The following is a 25,756-nucleotide window of genomic DNA, read 5'->3' on the forward strand; positions in this document are numbered from 1 at the left end:
ATAGAAAAGCGTAGAATTGCTTGATACCTCTATTGGAGGTCTGGGCCTCTATTTATACACAAATAGTATAGTAGAATCATGGTAGGACTCGCATTGCTTGTCCTCCAATCCTTTTCCATATACAATATTCTCCTTAAATGGAGTTCTTTTCTTTGTATAGCTCTTCCTATATAAAATATCTCTCACACGGAAACTTCCTTTGTGTTGAGTCCTTTTCTTATTAGGACTAGACCATAGATGGTGTACTTGGGCCGGACGTAATATGGGTTGGATGACTTCATGAAGGGGCCGGTACTTCCAATGAGGTGATATTGGGCTGGTTAAGGCTTTCATCCAGTGTTGAAGGTCCAACGTAAGTGGTATTGGGCTGAAAGAAAATATAATTTGGGCTTGATCCGGACGGGCCTCATATGTCCTTGAAATGTAAATATGTGTAGTAATGACGTGTACGCTTCTTATTAGAGGGAGTTTTTTTGCCTCCACACATTCATTTATAATCATTCATTTATACCTAATTATTTTTTTTTTATCCGAATCCAAGACAAATGACTTCTTATAACAATTAGCGACTTTAAGTAGTTGGCCAAGTTGAACTCCAGTTACTTTTCATTTAACAAAAAGTGGACCATACCAAATGCTGGATTATATATTTAAGATTTAATTCAAACATAGATCCACCAGAAGTTAATAATATAGGAATGCGAACTTGAATAAACCGGACAACTTTACGCGTACAAGAAGCATCTATTTTCCAAACAAACACCTATTTTAATTGGTCCAAGGACAAATATAAAGCCAAACAAAACAACAAACGGTGGTGAGCTTTAACTAAAAAAAAACAAACGGTGGTGAGTGAGTGGACTTGGGAGAAGAAGATGGAAGATAGACAGTAGTATCATCTATGGCTCTTGTGAATTTCCAGTACTCCTTTTTCCTACTCGTTTTCGTCGCCATCCTTGTGATCCCAAGCAAGTGCTATAGTGAATCCCACAAACCCAGATCACGATCGGCCTTGTTCGTGTTCGGAGACTCGCTCTTCGATCCAGGGAATAACCAGTATATCAATGGCAGCAGACCAAGTCCAACCAACAACTGGCCCTATGGAGAAACCTACTTCAAGCACCCCACTGGACGAATTTGCGATGGCCGTATAGTCCCCGATTTCATTGGTATGTATATGAATTTAGCTTAATTGGGGTATTTGAGTGCAGCTTTACACACACAAACACACACGTATAGATTTACATCAATGTTTCTGAATTTAGCTTAATTGGGTATTTGGGTGCAGCATTGTTTGCGAAGGTGCCAATTCTTCCACCATATTTACAGCCTGGGGACCACAATTTTACCGATGGGTCCAACTTCGCGTCTGGTGGTGCTGGAGTTCTTGATTCTACACATCCTGGAACGGTACGTGCTCTGTTTTTTCAGAATTGTGTTTGTCATAGGAAGGAATGGAGGGAAGGAAATGGGGAGGAAGGAAAGAGTAGCTCTCTCTCTCATCCCATGTTTGTGGTTTGGGTAATGTTATTCAGTTTGAAATAATTAATCGATTAAACAGTGCGACAAGACTGTGTCGAATCTCGTGAGTCATCTAAATTATCATTGCTTTTTGAAAAGAATTATCTTGTGCTTTATGCAATGGAAGAGGTGAAGGGAATCATATTCCTCCTCTCCATGTTCTTCTTTTACCTTTAAAAGTTTGAATAATCAAGTCATCATTTAATCACTGATGTTTAGCCTTGTAAATCACGATCAAACCCTTTATCCTACTAGGAAATATCTTCTGTTACTTATAAAAAAATAATAACAATAATAATAATAATACTAATAATAATAATAATAATAATAATTCTTCTGTTAGAAGGTCAGATAATGTACTCATGTGTGCTATTTATAATATTTTTCATAAATATAAATTTTACTTGCACCCGCAAGAACAATTTAGGATTACAAGATTTCAGTTTCTTTGTGGCCCTAAAATTATATAAAAATTATTATTTGCTTATGCTATCAAATACAGTTAAAAGTGAGTTTCCAAATTAAAGAAGCACTTTCAACATGTTGAACTGCAACCACAACCACACACGGATATTTGTGACTTTTCTGTGGTTTATAAGTTCTTATCAATTGCCTTGTTTTCACTTAAATTTGACTGAAAATACTTGATTTGGTTCTTAACTTGTGAATGAATAATCACGTGGGACAATTCCAAGCGAAAGAATCAGTAGACGTAATTAACTTATTATGCACGATTTTTTACTTTATATAAGTGCCTTAATTCTGCATCCCACTTTTGTTTCAGATATACCTAAATCTGCAGCTAAGGTATTTCAAGAATGTGGACAAGTGGTTGAGGCAGAAACTAGGAGATGTAGAGGCCAAGAAGGTGCTTACGAGAGCTGTTTACTTGTTCAGCATTGGAGGCAACGACTACTTTAGCCTTTCCATGGAAAACCCCAATGCACCTGCATCCTACCAGAAGGAGTATGTTGAAATGGTGATTGGCAACTTGACAAATGTTCTCAAAGTAAGAACAACATTCGGTATTATTACATAATCGTATTTTTCCATCATAAGCTTATAAATTTCAATCCCGAGGGCTATAGCAAGTATTTGTTGTTGTTGTTGTAGGAAGTATACAGAATGGGAGGAAGGAAAATTGCATTTCAGAATGCAGGGCCTTTGGGCTGCGTACCCGGCACAAAAGCGATGAAACCTAGTCTTGGTGGAAATTGTGATGAATTACCCTCAGCGCTAGCAAGACGACACAACAGAATCCTGTCCATCACCCTCAAGAGATTAGAGAGCCAATTACCTGGATTCAAATATTCGATATTCGATTACTACAATTCGCTCTATGACAGGGTTTTCAACCCTTCCAAATACGGTATAGTTGTGACCATCTTCTTCGTTATATATCTGTACTTGGCTTTGTCTTGTGTGATATTCGATATTCGATCATGTTTTGAAGTAGCTTTTGTTGGCGGTTTTTAATGAAGGTTTCAAGGAAGGGAAGGCGGCATGTTGTGGGAGTGGACCATACAGGGGAAAGAACTGTGGAGGAAACAATGGAACAGCAGATTATGAGTTATGTAGCAACCCTAATGAGTATGTCTGGTTTGATGGAGCTCATACCACTGAAGGGGCTAATTGGCAACTGGCCAAGTTGTTGTGGGAAGGGAGTCCCAAGGTCACAGGGCCTTACAATTTGAAACAACTATTCAAACATGTAAAAGAAGACAACTTCGATCCATCTACATTTCCTGAAGATATATGATTTGTTGTTTGTTGGACGAACTAATTGTCATCTTTATGATTATGCAGATTATGTACGACTGTATGAGGCTCTATGTATGAGTTTCTTCATGACTAAATAACATTATAGTTAGAGATTAGTATTATGTAAAAGATTCTCAATTTTTTTTATTTATTTGGTATTATGTAAATCCAAATATTAGAGATTAGTTTATGTAAATCCAAATGTAGACTATCCATGTGTGCTTTATAGTCCATGAATCTCATTGGATTCATCATCACAAATCCAAATATAGACTATCCATTTGGAGTTTCATTTTTATTGGTTTAGGAACTTCGAATGTATTTGCATCATTCATGAAGTACACGATGTACTCGGATTCACATAATTTTAAGGCTTGTAAACTATGATAATTTAAGAATATTATGCTCAGAAGATTTAATTCGAACATAGATCCGGAAATTAAGATAGGAATATGGACTAGAATAAGCAGTAATACTCCACGTGTATAAGGAGCATTTCATTTCCAAACAACTACTATCTCTATATAAAGTGTGTGGTCTCACTTGGGAGAAGAAGATGGACAATTTTAACATCTATGGCTATGGCAAGTGTGAATTTCCACTACTCCTTTGTCCTCGTTTTCATCGCAATCCTTCTTATTCCAAGCAAATGCTATGGTGAATCCGTGAAACCCAGATCAGGATCGACCTTGTTCGTGTTTGGAGACTCGCTATTTGATCCTGGGAATAACCAGTATATCAATGGAAGCAAACCAAGTGCAACCAGCAACAGGCCATATGGCGAAACCTTCTTCAAGCACCCCACTGGACGAGTTTGCGATGGCCGAATAGTCCCCGATCTTATTGGTAATATATATATATATATATATATATATTTTGAAGGGTTTACATTATTAAAGTTACATCCTCTATAACAGTTTAAGCTTTTTGAGTAATTTGGAATAAATGCTTTTTATTGGACAAGGTCCAATTGTTACAGGGTCAAGAACTTTTTGCCTTCGGCACTTGGGCCATCAAGTCTCAGCCAAACTCAGCACACAATGCACACAATTGAAACAAGGCACATGAACTTTGTACACATAAAGCTTACAAATGACACTATCCGAACCAAGGATTACAAACACTCCCTGTAGACATTCTGCTAAAACGACGTCCCCAACATGCAGTTTCAAAATAATTAAAATTAAAACACTTGTTGAACCAAAAGAATGTTACACGGGAAGGAGGTGTTGAAGGATTTCAATTATTAAAGTTACACACTCTTCAATAATTTAAGCTTTCGGATATATATATAATATATTTATATATATGCATGTATATGAATTTAGCTTAAGTGGGGTATTTGGGTGCAGCTTTGTTTGCAAAGCTGCCAATTCTTCCACCATATCTACAGCCTGGTGAGCATAATTTTACTGATGGGACCAACTTTGCATCTGCTGGTGCTGGAGTTCTTGATTCTACACATTCTGGAACGGTATGTGCTACATGTTTTTTAGAATTATGTTTGTTAGGGAAATGAAGGAAAGGGGAAGGAACGAGGGAAGAAGTCTTCGCTAGTAAAGGGGAGAGGAGGAGGGAAAGACTAGCTCTCTCTCCCACCAATGATTGATTTGAGGTTTGAGTATTGCCATTGAGTTTCAAAGAATAAACTGATTAAACAATGCGATCCCAATAAATATATTCACGTGGGTTTCACGTGATGTCATCTTATCATTGCTTATCTTCCATTTGTATCAGGTATTTGGCCTAGTTTTTCATTTTGAAAATTTTTTATCCTAATGGTTTATCAGGAAGTGAAGAATCATGTGGGACAATTCCAAGTGGAAGGATCAGTAGATATAATTAACATATTATGCACTACATTTACTTCATATAAGTACTTAATTTTGCATCTCCAAATATTTTTTTTCCAGATAAACCTAAATCTGCAGCTAAGCTATTTCAAGAACGTGGACAAGTGGTTGAGGCAGAAAATAGGAGATGCAGAGGCCAAGAAGGTGGTGATGAGAGCTGTTTACTTGTTCAGCATTGGAGGCAACGATTACTTTAGCTTCTCCACGGAAAACCCCAATGTAACTGCCTCCCACCAGAAGGAGTACGTCGGAATGGTGATTGGCAACTTAACAAATGTTCTCAAAGTAAGAACGGCATTTTAAGTAATCGTATTTTTCCATCATAAGGACAGCCCCACATGATTTCTCCGGACTGATTTAGCACACGTGTGAGGACTAACACGTCAACTTGAGGGAATTAGTCTGACCCAAAAGACCGTTATTGATTCCAATATATGTGCTCAACTTTGTTGCAGGAAGTATACAAAATGGGAGGAAGGAATATCGCATTTCAGAATGCGGGGCCTTTGGGCTGCACACCGGGCACAAAAGCTATGAACACTAGTCTCGGTGGAAATTGTGATGAATTACCCTCAGCTCTAGCAAGACGACACAATAAAATGCTGTCACGCACCCTCAAAAGATTAGAGAGCCAATTACCGGGATTCAAATATTCGATATTCGATTACTACAATTCACTCTACGATAGGGTTTTCAACCCCGCCAAATACGGTAATATTTGTGACCATCTTCTTCATTATATATCTGTACTTAGCTTTGTCTTCTATGAACATGTTTTGAACTAGGTTTTGTGGTGGTTAACTATGAAGGTTTCAAGGAAGGAAAAGCAGCATGTTGTGGCAGTGGAGCATACAGAGGAAAGGACTGTGGAGGAAACAATGGAACAACAGGTTATGAGTTATGTAGCAATCCTTATGAGTATGTGTGGTTTGATCAAGCTCATACCACTGAAGGGTGTAATTGGCAATTGGCCAAGTTGTTGTGGGAAGGGAGTCCCAAGGTCATAGGGCCTTACAATTTAAAGCAACTATTCAACATGTAACAACATCAAAGATCCTTGACCTATCTACATTTCCTGAACACGTATGATTTGTTGTTTTTTAGCTTATGATTACATAGTGTAGATTATGTATCAGATTCTTCATGACTAAATAAGATTGTAATTAGAGATTAGTATTATATATAAGATTTCTTAGTTTTACTTATTTGTTGATTTATTTTTCGTGGTAACGAGGGTTTTTATATCTTCTGGGCGAGACTAATTTTCTCGTATCTCGAGTTATAATTTTTGTAACTTTTAAAACGGACTGACCCCACTTGAGAAATTGAACCAACGAGTGCTTTAAGAGACATGTCTAAAGAATTAGACTAGATTCCCCATTTCTTATCTGTAATAATATCATTTAATCCCTACTAAGGCCATAAGAGATGGTAGCTGAAGTGGCCAATCCAAACTAAGCAGTGAAAGGAAATTGATTTTGTCATTGATACACTACAATTGTTGGTAGCAAAAGGGAAATTAGTATGGCAAATAAACCGTCATTGAAGTAACCAGAACAGAAAAAGAAAAATTAAGTCCTTAATGTTAAATCCATCAATTCATTGTGTATAGACCCAATCTAAATCACATAAAGTGAGAGCATGAGCGAATTTGAAAGCGGAAGCGTAAAAGCGGCAAAATTTAAGTCACAAAGAGTGAGAATTGGAGTGAGAACATGGGTGTTACTTGAGAACGACACCCTTGAGAAGAATTGTGTGATTTAAGACCCAATATTAATTTTTATTCAAGATTGCCTATAAAAAAAAATTTTAATTTTGATACCAAATGACATTGTGCTTGATTGAAATAAGGATATTTTTCCACTAGAATATTTTTTTCAAATGTCTTTGGATAGATAGTTTTTGTTCAACATACCGCAAGTATTTGATTGTATGGTTATAGGTTTGTTATGTACCAACCAGGTGGAGGCCCATAATTCATGATACATATTGATAAGGATAATTTAAACAATATATAAAATGACGTGGTTCAACAGGTAAGGATAATTTTGGTACAATTTTAAGTTGAAAGGGGTAGATCATCTCCCCCAACAAATCTGGCAACAAACGAATCTCCTCTGATCTCGCAAACAAACTGAGAGAGAGCGGCTATAAGAATGAGATCCTACCAGTCAATTATGTATGACGAAAAATGATTATTAAATCTTGTCTTTTTTTTAGACCTCTGGTGACTGACTTGCTCGTCAGAGAGTTCTTGATAGACACCATATCGGCGTCGTCAAGATTTATTGATCTTTTACTTTTTTTTTTTACAAGAAAACGGTGTTGTATTGAACCGCGTAAATTTCTTCCAACATATATATCAAAATAATATGGGTTATGGACAGTCCAATTCCCACCAGCATGTTCTTTCACGAGGCCCATTGAACCCAATAATCCAAGACACAATTGGTGGGTTCTATTTTAAGAGTTGACAATCAACACAAATGTTATTACTAAAGATGTAACAGGCATTGTTTGGGCGTTTGGAAATTACATATTGCTCGTCAAAATACTCATGGACCATGTGGTTCAGTCTAATCTTGGGCAGAGGATCTAACAGCTTTCTATTGATCCGTGCAGAGTAGAATTTTTATTTTTATTTTTTTTTATGAATAATGATACTTATAACTGATAAAATTGTTAGGCTTATTATATTTGATTGGTCCTTAATGAATTAGATAATGAAGTAGAGGATCCCACTTTCTTATATTTGGCGTGCATTGACCAATCAGAAATAGTAAGCCTAACAATTTCTGCCTAAGTCTTAAGCATCAGTACTTTTTATTTATTTATTATTATTATTATTATTTTTACATTTATTAAGTAACAATTAGTCTATTACATAACTGTAATTTAATTTTGATCTGTCTACTAGGAGTAATGTCCCGACACAATTTAAAGGTTGAAGTTATGCCTTTATTGTAATGACTGTTATATCATAAATGCTATTATTTCAGTACTTTATATTATAACTATGGTTTTTTTAATATGAAAAATTATTATTATATGCTTCACTTATGAAAACTGTAAAATATGTTTATATTATTTCAAGATTTTGGATGAATTTGTGTTCTATAAAACTTGTGTTGACCAAAATTGTATGAGAACGTCCGTTATGTCTAAAATAATAAAATTTATTTTAAAATTATAAATAATAAATGAAGTGTGGGACATGTTTAAGGATTGTGCATATATTTCACCGTTGGACACGACTACAACACGTTGATAGACGTGTCTGTAGTCCGTACCATGCCTAAGACGAGTGACTAATTTTGTTTTTTTTGGTTCGATAAGTCTAAGACGTGTGACTAATAATATTAAGGTAATAACTCTAAAGGTTCATTCATGTTGTGCCTAGTGTTTGTCTAAACCCTAACCTTGTTGCTTAGATTAATGAACAAAAGCTTGTTCTATTTGAATAAATGAATGGAATTTGAAATGATGAAAATTAATTTTTTGTTTGGTTGAAAGGAAAGAATTTTTTTTTACTGATACAATTTCATTATATAAAATTGTAGAAAAAAAAATGAAAAGAAAAAAAGGAAAAAGAAGTAAGCTCATTTGGTGCACACACGTACAACCTTTCATTTCATCCTCCAACGTAACCTCAACAACCCGTTTCACCTACCATTCCACCTAATCCACCAAGTGGTAGTTTTATTTATTTATATATAATTGGAATTTTGACCCCATCAGGCCATCATATGCCAAATTGCATAAAATGAATCCCTTGCTTCTTACCTAACACTCTGCATTCAATAATAGATTGCCGAAAACAATCCCTTATAATCAAATCACAATTCTTTCTCAAATTAGCATTATAAATATGAGGGAGACCGCTTACCTATCAAAATAAATAAGTAAATATGAGAGAGAATTTGAAAGTGAAAAGTATAGCATTAGTAATGAACGAAATAGAATTAAAAGAAAACAAGCCATTCTTATCTGAATAACTAGGAAATGAAAAGGAAATTACAACTATTTTTAAAACCCTTCCCTCTTTTACTCTCGAAAACCAAGGAAAAAATAAAAAGAAAACCCTATTACCCTTGTTCAATAATGTATTTGGAAATCCATCTTTATTCCACCTACAAATTTTCCTCATCCTAATAGAGGATTGAAAAAATAAAATATTCCTAATTTATTTGTCTTTCGCTTGTTATCTCGGCAACAGAAAAGAGAGACAAACGATTTCCTCAACCAAACTATTCTTGTTCCAAACATCAGGATAGTAAATTTAACATAATTTACTCCAATTCCAGTTCCAAGGCCGTTTCCATGCTTCCAAAACATAGCCATAACTAAACAAATAATGCCTGTCACATAAATATAAAGATATGAACAGTGATATTTCCTGGTAGCTGATGCACCATGAGAAGAGAAAGATGGGTCATAACTTTTAAGCAAACAACTAAACTGATAAAATATTAAGCTTCAAGTTCATCAAATGTTATCCATAGAGACATCATACTCGACATTCTAAATTCAAGGTCTAGAAAATATAACAAACCTAATGATCTATGCATGCACTCCCATATACCAAAAGCAAGTAGATAACACCTCCATTCTCGGCGTAAGCATGATTTACTCAATCTCCACCAACAGCAGACACTGAAAGAACAAAAAAATTGATCAAACAAGATAACTTATCAAAAAGAAAACCAGAAAAACACAAAATAAAAAAAGATATTGAGATGCTACTAGAATGAAAACATTTACTAACATGTAGCCTTATTTACAGAAAACCAGTAAGAGGGAGCAAAGTTTGCTCAGTAAGCTCCCCCCATGATAGTAGAAAGGTCATCGAAGTTCCAAAAATCCACTGGATTTCCGCCATCCTGAGTTGCATCTCCACTGAGGAACGTATCCACTGAAGCATCCCAGTTCCCCTCAAGATATGGCATCTGAAATAAATTCATCTGGGGCTCAAAAGCAGAGAGTTCTTCAGACAAATTCTTCAAACTACAATCTTCAACGGGTACCACATCCTCAGTGTTGGCCTTCAGCTTCTTCATAGGGTTAGCATCTTCCACAAATTGAGCTTCATCACATTCTATAGTCGCTGCTAGAAAAGATGATATTTCGGGGGTCATTGCATTATGTTCTCCCCATCCAAAGTCGGAACAATCAAAAGAGTTACTTCCCTGATCTGAATTGAAATAGAGGGTTGAACCATCTGATGGTACAAATGATTTTAGTCCAACCTCTCCAGCAGCAGTATAGGTATCTGCAAACTCATACTGCTTACTTAGTGGTTTCTCTTCCACAAAACCCACGGTGCTGTAGTGATCAAGATCTGTGTTGTTCATGAAACTAAAATCTTGGTTCAGACTGAGCTGATCCAAGTTTGGGCTTTCTGTGGGAAGTGGTTTCTGAGTGTTTGCCCCGATGGTGTTCATCGGAGCAGTTGCTGGGGCTTCATCAGGGAAATTCACCTTTGCTTTCTTGCCACGAATCCTGCGTGCTTCAGCATCATAAGCTCTTGCAGCTTCTTCGGCAGTGTCAAAAGTTCCGAGCCAAACCCGAACTCCTTTCCTTGGGTCACGGATCTCAGCAGCCCATTTACCCCATGGGCGTTGCCGGATCCCTCTGTACTGATTCTTCCTCTTTCTCTTTGCAGATTTTTCAACATTTCCATGGACCTCCTCTGACTTGATAGATTTAGAATCTTCAGTAAGAAAGAAAGAAAGAAATATTTCAAACTTATGGTACAAATAACAAATAGAATCACCAAAAAACAAACAAATGCGTACCGGGAAAGGCCATATCATGGCCTACAGAATACTTCACAAAAGAAAAATGATTCTTTTTTTTCCTTCTCTCATCCACAAGTAAAAAAACCAAAAAAAAAAAAAAAACAAAAAAAATCACAAAAACAGCATATGGTAACATCAGTTTAGCAACTGCTTTAATCCAATCCCTGTTTCAGGTAACTAATTAGAAAGAGAAGCTCCAATGTTCTTACTATTTCCTTAGACACCATAATATACATAATAGAAAATAAATGACCGACTACGCTTCAAAAGATCATTAACCTAATAGAGAAAAAGTAATTGTAATTTCAGTAGTTCAACTTGGGAAAACATAGATCATCCTGTTCTTCAGATAAATCCAATTAACAAGGGTAATTTCACCACCACTACAACCTTATCAAAAATTTTCTTTTTATTTCAAAAGATAAGGAAAAAAATTGGTACTTTTTCTTTCTTTGTTAAATAAAGCTCCTGTACAATCAAAATCCAATTCCAAAATGTAAATCTTTGATAACCTTGTATCAGGGAGAAAAAAAAATATTAACAACATGCACTTCTTAACAAGTCTACAACAGAATCAAAGAGAGAAAAAGAAACCAAATTTACTGTGTACAAGATTTTTTTTTCTTCTTTTTTATTTTCAGGAAGTGAAATTTGTGTGATTGAAATAAAGATTTCCTCCTGGAAAATATCATTTTGAGAACTTATTTTCTTGGGGAAAAAGGGGATCTTAACGAAGTAATTTTTTTTTGCCCTGTGAAATTTCCCATGAATTAATTCCTTAAATTCGAAAGCAACAAAAATGCATAAAATAATCTAATTCAATACCAGTTCAAGCTAAATGAAGAGCAAACAAAATTCGACTAAAAACTACTTTAAGCTATCAAAGTCAACACTTAGCAGCAAAAAAAAAAAAAAAATCAATCATATTCACATAGAAGCTGTAACAAAGAACTAAGAACAATCTCTGAGAGAGATCAACAACACCACAAAATAAATAAATAATAATAACAATAACTCGAACCAGGAACAGATAAATAAAGAAACAATTCAAACTTTAACCGTAAATGAAAAGAGAAAAGAAGATCAGAAATGATCCGATACCATGATAAATCCCAGACTTCGAAGAAGAGACAGCAAACGGCTTGACATCTTCCCCCTCATCATCAGAGTACTCCTTGAAATGCTCATAATCAGCCTCAAAGTCATCATTGATCATAGATCGCAAGGGTTTGGAGAAGTGACTGCTAGGGTTCTTCTTGAGATCGGAGGACCAGAGATACTCGGCAGTGACCCGGCGGGAGCGGCTCGCCGGAATGAGGTCGGAGATGATAGCACCGCCACACATCCTCTTGTTTTCCTAAATAAAAAAATCACCAGAGACTTGGAAGGAAAAAGAGAAATCGATTTCGATAAGGAAAATAGACACAGAAAGATTTTCTCGAGAAAATGTTTGAAAGTAGGAAATGAACTACTCGTATAAGCGAGTAAAGGTCGCTATATAGCTGTTGAGCAAAAAGATGGCGACCAATTCGACAGGATTACAGTAATGCTCAAGCGTATTTTTACTGTAATACCCTTGCATCAGCTACTTAATTACGTTTGTAACGTTTTTGTAAGTTTACTGAAATATGACATTTTTTGAAAGTTTGGAGTGTTTTTATTTTGATTTGAAAAATCATATTGACTTTTCCCTTGCTTTGGGACTAATATGGTAAATAAAATTTGTTTTTTTTTTTTACAAGGCAGGCGTTGCATTCAACAACAATGAAATCAATCAACCAAATAAAATTGAACTCATGTTAAGTATGAAAAATTTAAAATAAAATTGAACCCATATTGATTTAATTGCATATGAGGAGATAGAATTTAAGTCACGCGGGAATGAGAGTGAATTAAAAAAAAAAATTATAAAAGTGACAAGTTTAACGAGAACGCACACAAATCATGAAAATAAAAATACCCTCAAAGCAACAACTATTAAAACACATTACGTGACTTGAGATAGAATTAGGAGAACATTGAACGGTCAAGGTCATTTTGTCAACTTCGTTGAAACAATGATTCACTCAAATTTCAACCACAAATTCTTCTTTCCAATATTTTCGTGCCAGTATTTAGCCAGAGTCTCTATGAGTAGCTTCAAAATAAGTCTATTTTCTTCATGAAATAAATGAAAATTAAAACTTTATATATACTTATGTGTGTGTACACACACATATAGAAAGAGACACAGGACGAATAAGTATGAGCTGGTTCAGAGTATTTAGACATCAAGTCTGGGTAAGCATCTTTGGCGGCTGTCTTTGATTTTGTACTCATCATCAAAGACTCCGCTGACGTACAAGAGTAATGTTGAGTAATACTATTCTTAGGAGGTTATGAAATTGAACTTTTAGAATTTTAATTTATGAAATTGGAAAAAAGTAAAATAAAAAATTGTACTAATTTTTTATTTTTAATTATAACTACAAGACTTTAATTTTATGTCATGATTCGTTGTATCGTTCGAGATGCGATCTCTATTTAAATCCTATACGCAATTCGTATCGACAAGTTTATACTGACTTTATCCGAATCTGTTACACTGTGATAGCGTGACCGTGACCGATATTGCGAACCATGAAATTCATGCCGCCAAACACAACATTTCGTAGGAATGACAATTTCTTTTTACTTGACCCTGCCCCTAATAGGGTAGATTTAGTGGCCCCTAAATGGATTTAGGATGGTTTTGGTAAAATAATTGAAAACCTAAAGCGGATTTGGGGTGGGGGTGGATTTAGTAATGAACCCGCCCCGACCCCGACCCCGACCCCGATCCAATTATATATGTACCTTTTAAATTTTTTTTTTTTATATAAAATATATATTTTATATTTTTAAGACTCTTATTACTTTACTAGAAGTATCCGTTAGTATATTCACTATTTAGTAATTTTAAAGTTGGGCCAACTTATATATCAGTCCAATTTAAGCACATTAGGCTAGTTTTAGTTTTTTATTACATAATAAAAGTGACATAACCAAGCTCGCGCCTGCTGCGCCTTGCAATTAAACGGAGTATATGGGGGGAGTCAGTAGTTTGTCTATCGAAGTAAGGACAGAGATGGTATAACAATACAAACCCCTCCCGGAGTAGGGGCGGAATTGGTATGATAGATTTTCTAACGGAACAGAGTAGGGTTTAGCCAAACTCACCTTATCTCTGCCTCATTGTCATCCTTAGCATTTCGTGTTAATTGAAAATACTTTTACTCTAGGTAGAATTATTTTTTATCTTTATGTTGTTTTTGGCTAATTGGGAATTTATTAATGAAATTTGAAAAAAAAAAATTTTGAAATCCGTGAATCTTAATTTATAGGTAGAATTATTTTTTATCTTTATGTTGTTTTCGGCTAATTGGGAATTTATTAATGAAATTGGAAAAAAAAAAAAAAAAAATTTGAAACCCGTGAATCTTAATTTATGTTTCGAACGAATGATGGTTGATTCCATGAATGTTGAAAATCAACTCTCTTTAAATTTTTTTTACCTAAAAAAAAAAAAAAAAAATCTCTCTTTAAATTTGTTTCCCAATTTTAAGTAAATTTTAGGGCAAGGTGCAAAATAATCCTATAATATGCATATAATCAAATGCAGAAACTTTCTAAAAACGTGTAAAGAAACCACACGTGATTGTAAAATTACAAATACATACTTTTTCACTATGCATAAAATTGTGCATATGATATTTTCATATTGCAAGAGGGTTTACACATTATAAACACATTACAAGGGACTATAACATGTACGCATTATATCTATCTTATAACTTTTCCTTTTTCATGGTATGTTAGAGATATAGAGGACTTGTATGCAACATTTTTTAATTATTCAGGTTTATTACACAAGATGTAAGTTGTAATTATTTCCAATACAAAAAAGTTACTATTTGCATAAAAGAGAGTACCAAGAGGTTATATACTCTATTCCGTAATCAACTTTACCCTATATTCTATAATCCTTTATTGTTAGACTTATTTGCTAATTATATACAAATTGAAACAGTTTTTAGCCTTTTTCAAAAGTAAAAAAAAATATTATATTCTCTAAAGGCTTTTCCAGAGTCAAAAAATCCTATTCTCTAAATCTCTAAGTGCGATTTTTAGTCTTTTTGGACATATGATTAAGCTAATAAATGTGTCCAAATAGTATATTATTATTATTTAAGAAAAGATTGCTTTGTAGGTAAAAGGAGATGGAATGCCGATTAAACAAATTGAGGAACCCCTAAGGCATCTTCCAATATATATTAAACAAATGTCAAGTGTTTTTAGTAATAAATAAATGAAAAAGGATCATAAGCATTTTTTTTTTACCTAGTGGTCTCACGGTCCAAGTTGGTGACTAGGACTTCGAGCTTGCCGCGGACGCATTTTACTTTGATTTGCTTAAATATGGAGTAATTATTACATTATCTTAATCGGTGATTTTTAATGAATCACGTATTGATATATAATTGAAAAATGTGTCAATTTTATATTATTATTATTATTTATGTGTTAATACGTGTTTTGTTGGAATTAACGGTTTTGAGATCAAATAATAATTTCTCATTAAATGTATATGCAGAGAAATTCTTGTATGACTTCGGTTCTATTAGTTTCGACTAATTACATGGTAATCGACAAGTAAATTACGTGATACAGGACCATTTAATATTTAGTAGACTAATCAAATATAAATTAGCATTGAGATTTATTTATAATATATTAATATATTTTTGTGGAGCTATTTTTTTAATTAACGGATTAAACTAATCCAACAAGTATCAAAAATTAAACTAACTACCCACTTGTTAGAATGGCCGACATATACATAATTATACATATATATATCAACCATGTTCGATTGACTTTGCAAAAGGAATATTATATATGTATAGAAGATAAATTCAAAGGCTTAAATGCTAGCTAGTCACCACTCATCCAAATATTATTGTAAAAGCCAAGTGTATATATATAACACTTATTATCAACAGTCACTTTTTGTAAAATTATTCTCAACTTTTATTTTTTTTTCTAAAAGACAAAATAAATTTTATAAAAATTTAATGGGATGAATAAATTCTAGATTAACTGTTCTTTAATATAAATTTTAAAATAATAAATATTTGATTTATGCAGAAGTAAAGTTTTACCATTGTAGTTTGTATTCAAAAATTGATGCTGATGATTCAACTATTGACATATAAACAAACACAATAAAGTCCTTTTTCAAGGGTAAAATTGAATTTTAACGTCTTACATTTCTACAATGAATTCATTTTTGTCAACCAAAGTGCACAATTAAAGACCTAAATAAAAAATGAGCTGCTATTTGTCCCGACAGTCGGTAACACGGCATGGACAGTGCCACACATGGCCATACAAAGTTTAAAAACTATTCTTTATTGCAAACTATCTGATAGCTTTCACAAAATTAAATTCCCATATCACTTTGTCTAATTAAACATAATTTCTTGGTGTCATTTAGTGACCTAATTATTAGGACGTCCAACTCTCCAAAATGATTTACCTGTGTTCTAGCTCACCTTTCCTAGATTGTCAATATAAAGGAACAAAAAAAAAAAAATCTCTAGAATACAATTGAATTTCCTTTTATATTAGAAGTCAAATTATTTTTACAACACATTTATCTTATTAATTAATTAATATTTCAATCAACTGAATTATTGATTCACATCTCAAGCTCAACTCGTCAAAAGTTGTGCTCAATTTTATTGGTCAGATAAAACTATAGAGTCAAAATTCAAGTCTAAAATGTGTGGTTGGTTATCAAATGATGCAAGTATGACTAATGTTAGGCTCGACTCCATCACATGGACTTCTCTGATTAATAAACTTCTTAATTCTTTAATATAAAGAAGTAAAAATATTACTACGTATATATTAGTAAAATATAATTAAAAAATCGTTCATGAGAAGTCCAGTATGGGTTACCCAATCGAGGTAAAAAAAAAATTACAGTAGTTTGAATGAATATGCTACTCCACTTACTTTCCATTTTCCGACGATTAATTTTGACTAATTTTCCTTTCTGGGTCCCAACACGGAAGGTACTAGATTAATATATACTCCGTATCTGTTTGCCACTGATGGTTGATTTTTTTAATAAATAATCACGTGATGATTTTGGGATGTCGACATTGTTAGTACCTAGTCAAAACTATCTCAACAATAATTTCGATCTCAGATTACGCATCACACGTGTTGTATCTTGTGAATAACGCATTACAATTGTGACGACATAGTGTGATGTTATGTGAAGAGTTGGATCATATTGCTCTAATACATACTACCTAGCTTGTTTGTATTAACTGTGTGATACCGAATCAACATACGACACGTGACGTTGTTATTATAACATATACTACGAGTAAAAAATACTTGTGTGGCTAAAAACGCTAAGGATTAATTAGGACGATACTCCTTGAAGCTTGACATAATGACACCTATATGTAAGTTGGGTTATTTTTGAATGATGATATTTTCTAATTTTGATAAAGTTAACAAAAACACTTCAATAGTCCTGACACACAATGAATTGACATTATTGTCTTCTCACACATTTAATTACCAATTTTTCCAATACAATTATTTTTTATTGACCAAAATATCCTACTCATACTAGGACCAAAATACCCTACCCAAACTAACAGCCACCCGACCTGTTCACACCTACCGCAACCATTTCACAGACCTACCATAGCCATCATCGCAACTACCCGCCCACCTATACTGCCCACCCCTTTCTTTCCTCTCTCCACCCACCACTACAACCTCTGTTACCACAACCAAAATCCATTAAATGAACCCATAAAAAACCCACAAAAAATCCAGCCAATTGAACCCATGAAAAAACCCACAATCGCGGTTGATGAGCACTGAAAAGTGCGCATTTAAACCCGTTAAGCTTAAGCATTCTAGTACCTTTATCTATCTTACTTTGCCGTTTTAGACTTATTACGTGTTATTTATATTTTCAAGCACTAATCCCAAAATTGAGCTAACTCAGCCAAATAAGAGCTTAATTGAAGCAATCCTGAGATAAACCAAAGGAGGGAGCAAAGTGGAGAAAGAAATGAGCAAAAAGGAATCAAAGTTGTGCGGCTGAAAAGTTCGATCGATCGAATATCTATGATCGATCACAGTACTTCTCGATAGATCCAACCTTGGCCTTTGCTGAAATTCCAAGTTCGATCGATCGAACATTACCTTCGATCGATCGAACCCTATTTTGTCCTATTCAAATGATTGATCTTATCCACAGCTGTACGCCTACCAACCACTTTTGTCTTTTTCCCCATAAATATCTTCGAAATATCTCAGCCTTGTCCTTATCCGGAGGAGTCAGACCACTTCGATCGATCCAAGATGCAGTTCGATCGATCGAACCCATTTTCGATCGATCCAAGTTAAGGTTCGATCGATCGAACTTCCTCCAGCGAGAAAAAGTTAAAGTTCAGCTCATTTATTCCGTCCTTCATCCAATCATTGGAGAATATGCCTTGCACGACCACAGCTCATCATGGGGTGTATTTGACCTACCTATATAAGGAATATGATACACTTTTTGAGGGAGTCTCTTGTCACACATTGAAAATCATCTTGGAGGCTATTCTTGGAGAGGAAGAAGGGAGAAAGCTAGAGTAACCTTTGGAGGAGACCTTCACCAACAAGGAGCAGATTTTCACCATGGATTTAGCCCTTTAGGGTTGGAGCTTCATCATCATGAGTGGCTAGACATCCTCTTGGGGCTAGAGTTGGCCCCAAACATGTTTTCTTTACCTAATCCTGTGTAATTTTGAGGGATTTGTGTTGTAATGCATATTTTGACTCTTGAACTTATGAAGATCTTGATTATTCATTGAGTTCTATGGACTAATGCTTCTAATTGATCATTTTCTCTATCTATATGTCTATGTATGCTAGAGTAGATGCTCACCTCTAGATTTAATGTTATTGATGCATGTCTATGTGTATTAATGCCTTTAATCTTGAGACTGTCAAAATATGAAGTTCTTAATGTAATGCTCTTGTTATGTCTCTAGATGGTTCATACTTATTCCTTGATGGATTGTGCTTCTCTTTTAAGTAGTGTAGTGTTAGTTGGGGAAACAATTCATGCTTGTTTTTTGATGTTCCATGCTTTTGAATGCAAGAAGCATATGCTCTAATATTGTGGTGTAATGGAATTTTGAGCTTAATGAAGGATTAATGACTAGTTATGATATGTTGTATCTTTCACATGTGTTTAGACAATTTATTCCTCTCCCAATAGATATTTTGTACCTCTCACATGATGTTTAGATAATGCATGTTTAACTAAGTCATCCTTATAGATTGCTTGGACTATGAGCTTAATGAAAGGTTCAATGACTTGAATTGTTATTTTGTTATCTTCACATGATGTTTAGACAATATATTCTTCTACCAATAGATGTATTGTGGCCTCACACATGTTGATTGAGACAATTTGCACTTGTTGAGTCACCCTTACCAATTGAATGTCTTTTACACACACAACATTGTTGCAACACATTCATTTCCCTCATTAGTCACTTGATTATGGTTTGGAATAGTATTATTTGGTGGTGATCTCTACACCCCAAGACCTTTCCTTCTTACTTACTCTTTATCTTATTGCATTGCTTTATTATAGTTTAGCTCATTTAGTATAATCAACCAATCAATCAACAATTGTGTGATCATTCGACCTACTAACCCTAATTATCATAGTTTCACAATTCGATACACCATCTAATTCCTTGGGACGATCCCTACTCGCCCTATCTATATTTTATATAGAGAAAGGTAGTAGTGGCTTTCTATAAATGTAAAACTTGGCCACCCCCTAAATTCACACACAACTTTCAAGCTTTGTTGGTTATGGCGACTCCATCAAGAAAACCAACAACAAGTTTTTGGCGCCGTTGCCGGGGATTTTAAATTGGCAATGTCGAATTGTGAAATTCAATTAGGATTAGTACTCTTTTGATCGTGTCTTTACTTTCTTTTTATTTCCTGTTTTTTTTTATTTACTTATTAAGTTTGTTCTTCATTAACAAGGTGCATTGAGCAAGGAGCTAGCAAAGAACTTCAAAGCTAAGGAGCAAAGCAAGCAAAAAGGAAAAAATGCTAAAAGTGAAGAGTTGCTAAAAAAAAAAAAAAAAATTTTGCTAAGCTAAGCTTTTAAATTTGGAGTTGAAGTGCTAAAGGACCATTGTGAGACCTTCTTACTCAATCTCCTTAGTTAAATCGGGGGCCCACGTGGTAGCATTGCATATCATTGAAAGCATGGGAGTATGGGAATTATTGTATATGGAGGAAGTTGTTGATATTTGACTTGTTGAGGAGGAGAAGTGTTTGTTTGATTGCTTTGTTGTGATTTGTAGTCTTTACTTGATCATTCACTCTAGGCATTCACATGGAAAACCTAGAGGGTAATATTGGCTACCTAGACCTGCATTTCATGCAAAACCTCCCTCCCGATCAATACGGTCTCGGAGCTCAAGCTCCAATGGTACTTCGTGACTATTATGATCTCCATGCATACCATGCACCTTCTTGTATCATGTTGCCTAATTCCGAGACAAATCAATATGAAATCAAGCCCGAAACTATTCAATTGTGTCCACTTTTCTATGGTCTAAATGATGAGGAGCCTTATAAGCATCTAAATGAATTCTTTGAAATATGTTCCACCATTAGATATATGAATGTTCCGAAGAAAGTGATTAGACTACTCATTTTCCCTTTCACACTCAAAAGCAAGGCAAAGCATTGGTTCAATCCTTTGGAAGCAAATTCTATAACTTCTTGGATGCAAATGCAAAATGAATTTTTAAAAAAGTTTTATCCCATGAGTTTGACCAATGCTATGCGTACTTCAATTAGAACTTTTTCTCAAAAAGAAGGGGAGTTATTACATAAGGCTTGGGAAAGATTGAATGACTTGCTAGGGAAATGCCCATATCATGGCATTCCAAAATGGCAAGTGGTTCAATACTTCTATGAGAGCCTATCCGACATTCATAAAGACATTGTTGATACATCATGTGGAGGATCATATTTTGGGAAACATGAGGATGACGTTTGACAACTCTTTGAGAAGATGAGCGAAAACTCTTTACAAAAATTTTATACTTCTCAAATTGACCATGAAAGAAAAGAGAAGAAGAAAAATTCTCAAGTTTGTCAAATAGAGAGTTCAATGGGAATTGTTGCCGAGATTAAAACTCTTTCTCAAAAGTTTGACCAATTCTTGTTAAATCAAAAACCGGCTAACAATTCTTATCCTCATCATCATACCTCTCAAATGTACGAGCCTTGTATGACATGTTCAAGTGTTTTGCACACTACTTTTGATTATCCCCACGGACATGCTTATAATGAACACTATGAACAAGTCAATGCTACATTTGCTTATCCCTATTCCAATGCTTATGTTCCAAGGTGGAATGAACATCCAAATTCTTTTCAAGATCAGAATTTTCAAAACAAGTACATTCCACCTCACAAGAGAAATGAAAGTTTTCAAGGGTTCATTCCTTCAAATCATCAAAGAATGAATAATTCTTCACATCCTCAAATGTATGAATTCCAAACGGAGCATCATCCTCCTCATGCACTTCATAATAATTCTACATTTGAAGATAAGGTTTTAATGGCTTTGGATAGCCTAGAGAAGAACACAAATTTGTTGCATTCACACTCTCAATCTATATCAAAGCTAGAATCCCAAATCGGAATCATAGCTAATGCATTGAATGCAAGGGAAGTGGGTAAGTTAACTAGTTAACCCGAGAGGAACCCAAAAGCTCAATTTTGTGTGGAGGCAAACTCTACATTGGAGAATGTCTCATAAGTTCAAACACAAGCAATCACTATTTTGAGAAGTGGTAAGCAAGTTGACAATAAGGTTGAGTTGCCAAAGGAGGATAGTGAATCGGTGCAACCAAATGTTGTCACTCATCAAAATTCCAATTCCATACCTATCTCTTTGGATGAGAATGTTCCAAATCGGAATACTCAATCTTCATCATCTTCTCAAGTGCCAAAATGTCATGAGCCAAAAGCTCATTTCCCTTATGCTTTGAGAGAAACCTCGCCTCAAGAGAGGCAAGATGGGAAAATACTTGACATGATGGATGTTTTCAAGCAAGTGAACATAAATCTTCCCCTCTTAGATGCAATTAGGCAAATGCCGCCTTATGCCAAATTCTTGAAAGATCTTTGCACACAAAAGAGGAGGAACAAAGGACAAGGTCCTAAGAAAGTGTTCATCATGGAGCAAGTGAGCTCCATTCTTCAACAAAATACTCCACTCAAATGCAAAGACCCCGGTGCTCCAACCATTTCATGTGTAATTGGAAATCACGAGATCCGTAGAGCTCTTCTTGACTTAGGTTCAAGTGTTAACTTAATTCCTTATTCTGTGCATGTCTAATTGGGGTTAAATGAGTTAAAGCCAACCTCAGTGGTGCTTCAAATGGCCGATAGATCCGTCAAAACACCTAGGGGTATGGTTGAGGACATCCTTGTCAAAGTAGATAAATTCTACTTTCCGGTTGATTTTGTTGTGTTAGACACCGAACCGGTTGCTAATCCCACTACCCAAATCCCAATCATCTTAGGAAGACCATTCCTTGCCACCACCAATGCCACTATCAATTGTAGGTCCGGAATCATGGATCTTTCTTTTGGCAACATGTTGGTCAAACTCAATGTTTTCAATGCAAGTCGACATCCCATAGATGAAGATGAGTGTTATGTTATTGATGTGTTAGATGAGGTTGTTGAGGAATCAATTCCCACAATGATCATGAAACAACCGCTTGAGGATGATCTCTCATCTCTTTTATCCGATGATCCTCTTGCCTCATGTCTTCTTGAAATGTATGAGAGTTGTGGGTTTGATAATGAAAATTCAATCAAAGAAGTAAGCAATATAATGGAATTCGTAGCAAGTTTGAATTGTCCACCATGGAAAACTCCAATTGAGCCTTTTCCTTCACTTTCTAGTACTCCTCCGGTTCCATCTTTGGTATCTCCATCAACTCTTAAGCTAAAAACTTTGCCTTCTAATCTTAAGTATGCATTTCTAGGTCCTCACGACACTCTTCCGGTTATCATCTCTTCAAGCCTAGATGAGGACCAAGAAAATGCTCTTCTTAATGTACTTAAAGAAAACAAAGAAGCTATAGGGTGGAGTGTGGCGGACCTTAAGGGAATTGATCCTTCCATTTGTATGCATCGTATACTCATAGAAGAGGATACAAAACCCTTTAGGGATGCCCAAATGAGATTGAATCCTAACATGAAAGAGGTAGTTAAGAAAGAAGTAGTGAAGCTTTTGGATGCCGGAATCATCTACCCAATCTCCGATAGCAAATGGGTGAGTCCTATACAAGTAGTTCCCAAGAAGTCGGGAATTACCGTGGTTGAAAATGCTAAAGGTGAGGAAATCTCTAAGCGCACCGCTAACTCATGGCGTGTGTGCATTGATTACCGAAAATTGAATGCCGCCACTAGAAAGGATCATTTCCCTTTACCCTTCATTGATCAAATCTTAGAGAGATTGGCGGGGCAACAATACTATTGCTTCCTAGATGGATATTCCGGTTACAACCAAGTGGCCCTTGACCCATTAGACCAAGAGAAAACCACTTTTACATGTCCATTTGGCACATTTGCTTATAGACGGATGCCTTTTGGTTTGTGCAATGCTCCTGCTACATTCCAAAGATGTATGATGTCTATCTTTTCGGATATGGTGGAAGAGTATCTTGAGGTCTTCATGGATGATTTTTCTGTTTTTGGGTCTTCCTTTGATGCTTGCTTCAAAAATTTGGACTTAGTGCTTAAAAGATGCCGTGAAACAAACCTTGTTCTTAGTTGGGAAAAGAGCCATTTCATAGTTCAAGAGGGAATTGTTTTGGGTCACATCATATCTAGAAGAGGAATTGAGGTAGATAAGGCGAAAGTTGAACTCATCTCTGAACTACCCCCACCTTCAACGGTGAGGGAAGTTCGCTCTTTTCTAGGTCATGCCGGCTTCTATCGCCGCTTCATCAAGGACTTTAGCAAAATCGCTAGACCTTTGTGCAATCTTCTTGCCAAGGATACTCCTTTCGTCTTTGATCAAGCATGCCTAGACGCCTTTCATAAATTGCGCACTTCATTGTCATCTGCTCCTATCATGCAACCTCCTAATTGGTCTTTGCCCTTTGAAATTATGTGTGATGCTTTTAACTATGCCATGGGGGCAGTTTTGGGCCAACGGGTAGGTAAGCTCCCTTGTGCCATATACTATGCAAGCAAAACCTTCTCAGGAGCTCAATTGAATTACTCCACTACCGAGAAGGAATTACTTGCTGTAGTATATGCTCTTGATAAGTTCCGCTCTTATTTGCTAGGATCTAAGGTTGTTGTTTACTCTGATCATGCTGCATTGAGACATCTTTTAACAAAGAGGGAAACAAAACCTAGATTGATTAGATGGATTTTACTCCTCCAGGAATTCGATTTTGAAATCAAGGACAAAATGGGCACCGAAAATGTGGTTGCTGATCATCTTTCTAGATTACAAATAGAGCCTTTCCCTAGTCCTCCAATTCATGATTCCTTCCCGGATGAACAACTTTTTCAAGTCTCAAATGGAATAATGCCTTGGTTTGCTGATATTGTGAATTATTTGGCAATAGGCAAGCTCCCAACCTCTTGGTCAAAGAACGACAAAAATCGTTTCTTTGCCAACATCCGGAATTACTATTGGGAAGACCCTGTTTTATACCGCTATTGTCCCGATCAAATTGTGAGAAGATGCATTCCGGAGAGTGAAATCCTAAGTGTCCTAGTGTTTTGCCACACACTTGCATGTGATGGGCATTTTAGTGCAAAGAAGACCACCCTAAAGGTTCTTCAAAGTGGGCTCTTTTGGCCCACTATTCATAGAGATGCCTACAACTTTTGCAAGTCATGTGAGAGGTGTCAAAAGATGGGAACAATGTCTAAAAGAGATATGATGCCATTAACCAATATATTGGTTGTTGAAATTTTTGATATTTGGGGCATTGATTTCATGGGTCCATTTCCTATGTCATATGGTTATCAATACATTCTTCTTGCCGTTGATTATGTTTCTAAGTGGGTCGAGGCTTGTGCTACCAAAACGAATGATCACTCCGTGGTCATTCAATTTATTAAATTCAATATCTTTGCTCGCTTTGGTATGCCAAGGGCTATGATAAGTGATGGAGGAAAGCATTTTTGCAATCAATTCTTGAGGCAATTATTTCTTAAGTACTCCGTCACTCACAAAGTAGCCACTCCCTACCATCCTCAAACAAGTGGACAAGTTGAAGTGTCTAACCGGGAAATTAAGTATATCCTTGAGAAAACGGTTAACACCACCCGGAAAAATTGGTCAAGAAAGCTAAATGATGCTTTGTGGGCTTACCGGACGGCATATAAGACTCCCATTGGCATGTCCCCTTATAGAATTGTTTATGGGAAGCCTTGCCATCTTCCGGTTGAGCTAGAACACAAAGCCTTTTGGGCAGTTAAAAAGCTCAATTTTGACCTAGCCAAAGCCGGAGAGAATAGGCTACTTCAATTAAGTGAATTGGAAAAGCTAAGGCACAATGCTTATGATAATGCCAAGCTCTACAAAGAAAGAACCAAAGCCTTCCATGATAAGCATATTGTGAAGAAGTCCTTAGAACCCGGTCAAAAAGCTTAGCTTTTCAACTCTAGGTTAAAACTCTTTCCCGGCAAATT

At 35.5% G+C, this 25,756-nt stretch overlaps 3 protein-coding genes across 3 annotated transcripts; 2 read left to right on the forward strand and 1 right to left on the reverse strand.

Annotated features, from left to right (window-relative positions):
- The first annotated feature begins 796 nt into the window (after nt 1-796).
- On the forward strand, nt 797-3,478 carry LOC132283757 (GDSL esterase/lipase 1-like). The gene is made up of 5 exons (XM_059785768.1): nt 797-1,169; nt 1,289-1,410; nt 2,306-2,530; nt 2,635-2,890; nt 3,003-3,478. Exons 1-5 carry the CDS (start codon nt 902-904, stop codon nt 3,278-3,280), a joined length of 1,149 nt encoding a protein of 382 aa, XP_059641751.1. The 5' UTR covers nt 797-901; the 3' UTR covers nt 3,281-3,478.
- A 117-nt stretch (nt 3,479-3,595) lies between these two features.
- LOC132281716 (GDSL esterase/lipase 1-like) lies at nt 3,596-6,177 on the forward strand. The gene is made up of 5 exons (XM_059783390.1): nt 3,596-4,128; nt 4,635-4,756; nt 5,196-5,420; nt 5,591-5,846; nt 5,945-6,177. Exons 1-5 carry the CDS (start codon nt 3,858-3,860, stop codon nt 6,175-6,177), a joined length of 1,107 nt encoding a protein of 368 aa, XP_059639373.1. The 5' UTR covers nt 3,596-3,857.
- Nucleotides 6,178-9,574: 3,397 nt separating this feature from the next.
- Nucleotides 9,575-12,421, reverse strand: LOC132282894 (ethylene-responsive transcription factor RAP2-12-like). The gene is made up of 3 exons (XM_059784711.1): nt 12,035-12,421; nt 9,901-10,845; nt 9,575-9,788 (listed from the first exon to the last, which is right to left on the reverse strand). Exons 1-2 carry the CDS (start codon nt 12,276-12,278, stop codon nt 9,947-9,949), a joined length of 1,143 nt encoding a protein of 380 aa, XP_059640694.1. The 5' UTR covers nt 12,279-12,421; the 3' UTR covers nt 9,575-9,788; nt 9,901-9,946.
- Nucleotides 12,422-25,756: the final 13,335 nt, after the last annotated feature.

Source organism: Cornus florida, unplaced genomic scaffold, assembly GCF_030987335.1.
Source record: "Cornus florida cultivar Cherokee Brave unplaced genomic scaffold, ASM3098733v1 CherokeeBrave_3.0.0_Hap2_Chr11, whole genome shotgun sequence".
NCBI classification, from domain to species: Eukaryota; Viridiplantae; Streptophyta; class Magnoliopsida; order Cornales; family Cornaceae; genus Cornus; species Cornus florida.

Bases quoted from the DNA above. Each gene is read 5' to 3' on its own strand.
- LOC132283757 (XM_059785768.1), top strand. From the start codon at position 902: ATGGCTCTTGTGAATTTCCAGTACTCCTTTTTCCTACTCGTTTTCGTC. The intron at 2,531-2,634 runs GTAAGAACAACA...TTGTTGTTGTAG, and splicing joins ACTTGACAAATGTTCTCAAA to GAAGTATACAGAATGGGAGG. The intron at 2,891-3,002 runs GTATAGTTGTGA...TTTTTAATGAAG, and splicing joins TTTCAACCCTTCCAAATACG to GTTTCAAGGAAGGGAAGGCG.
- LOC132282894 (XM_059784711.1), bottom strand. From the start codon at position 12,278: ATGTGTGGCGGTGCTATCATCTCCGACCTCATTCCGGCGAGCCGCTCC. The intron at 10,846-12,034 runs GTATCGGATCAT...TTCTTACTGAAG, and splicing joins GAAGTCTGGGATTTATCATG to ATTCTAAATCTATCAAGTCA.
- LOC132281716 (XM_059783390.1), top strand. From the start codon at position 3,858: ATGGCTATGGCAAGTGTGAATTTCCACTACTCCTTTGTCCTCGTTTTC. The intron at 4,129-4,634 runs GTAATATATATA...ATTTGGGTGCAG, and splicing joins AATAGTCCCCGATCTTATTG to CTTTGTTTGCAAAGCTGCCA. The intron at 5,421-5,590 runs GTAAGAACGGCA...ACTTTGTTGCAG, and splicing joins ACTTAACAAATGTTCTCAAA to GAAGTATACAAAATGGGAGG.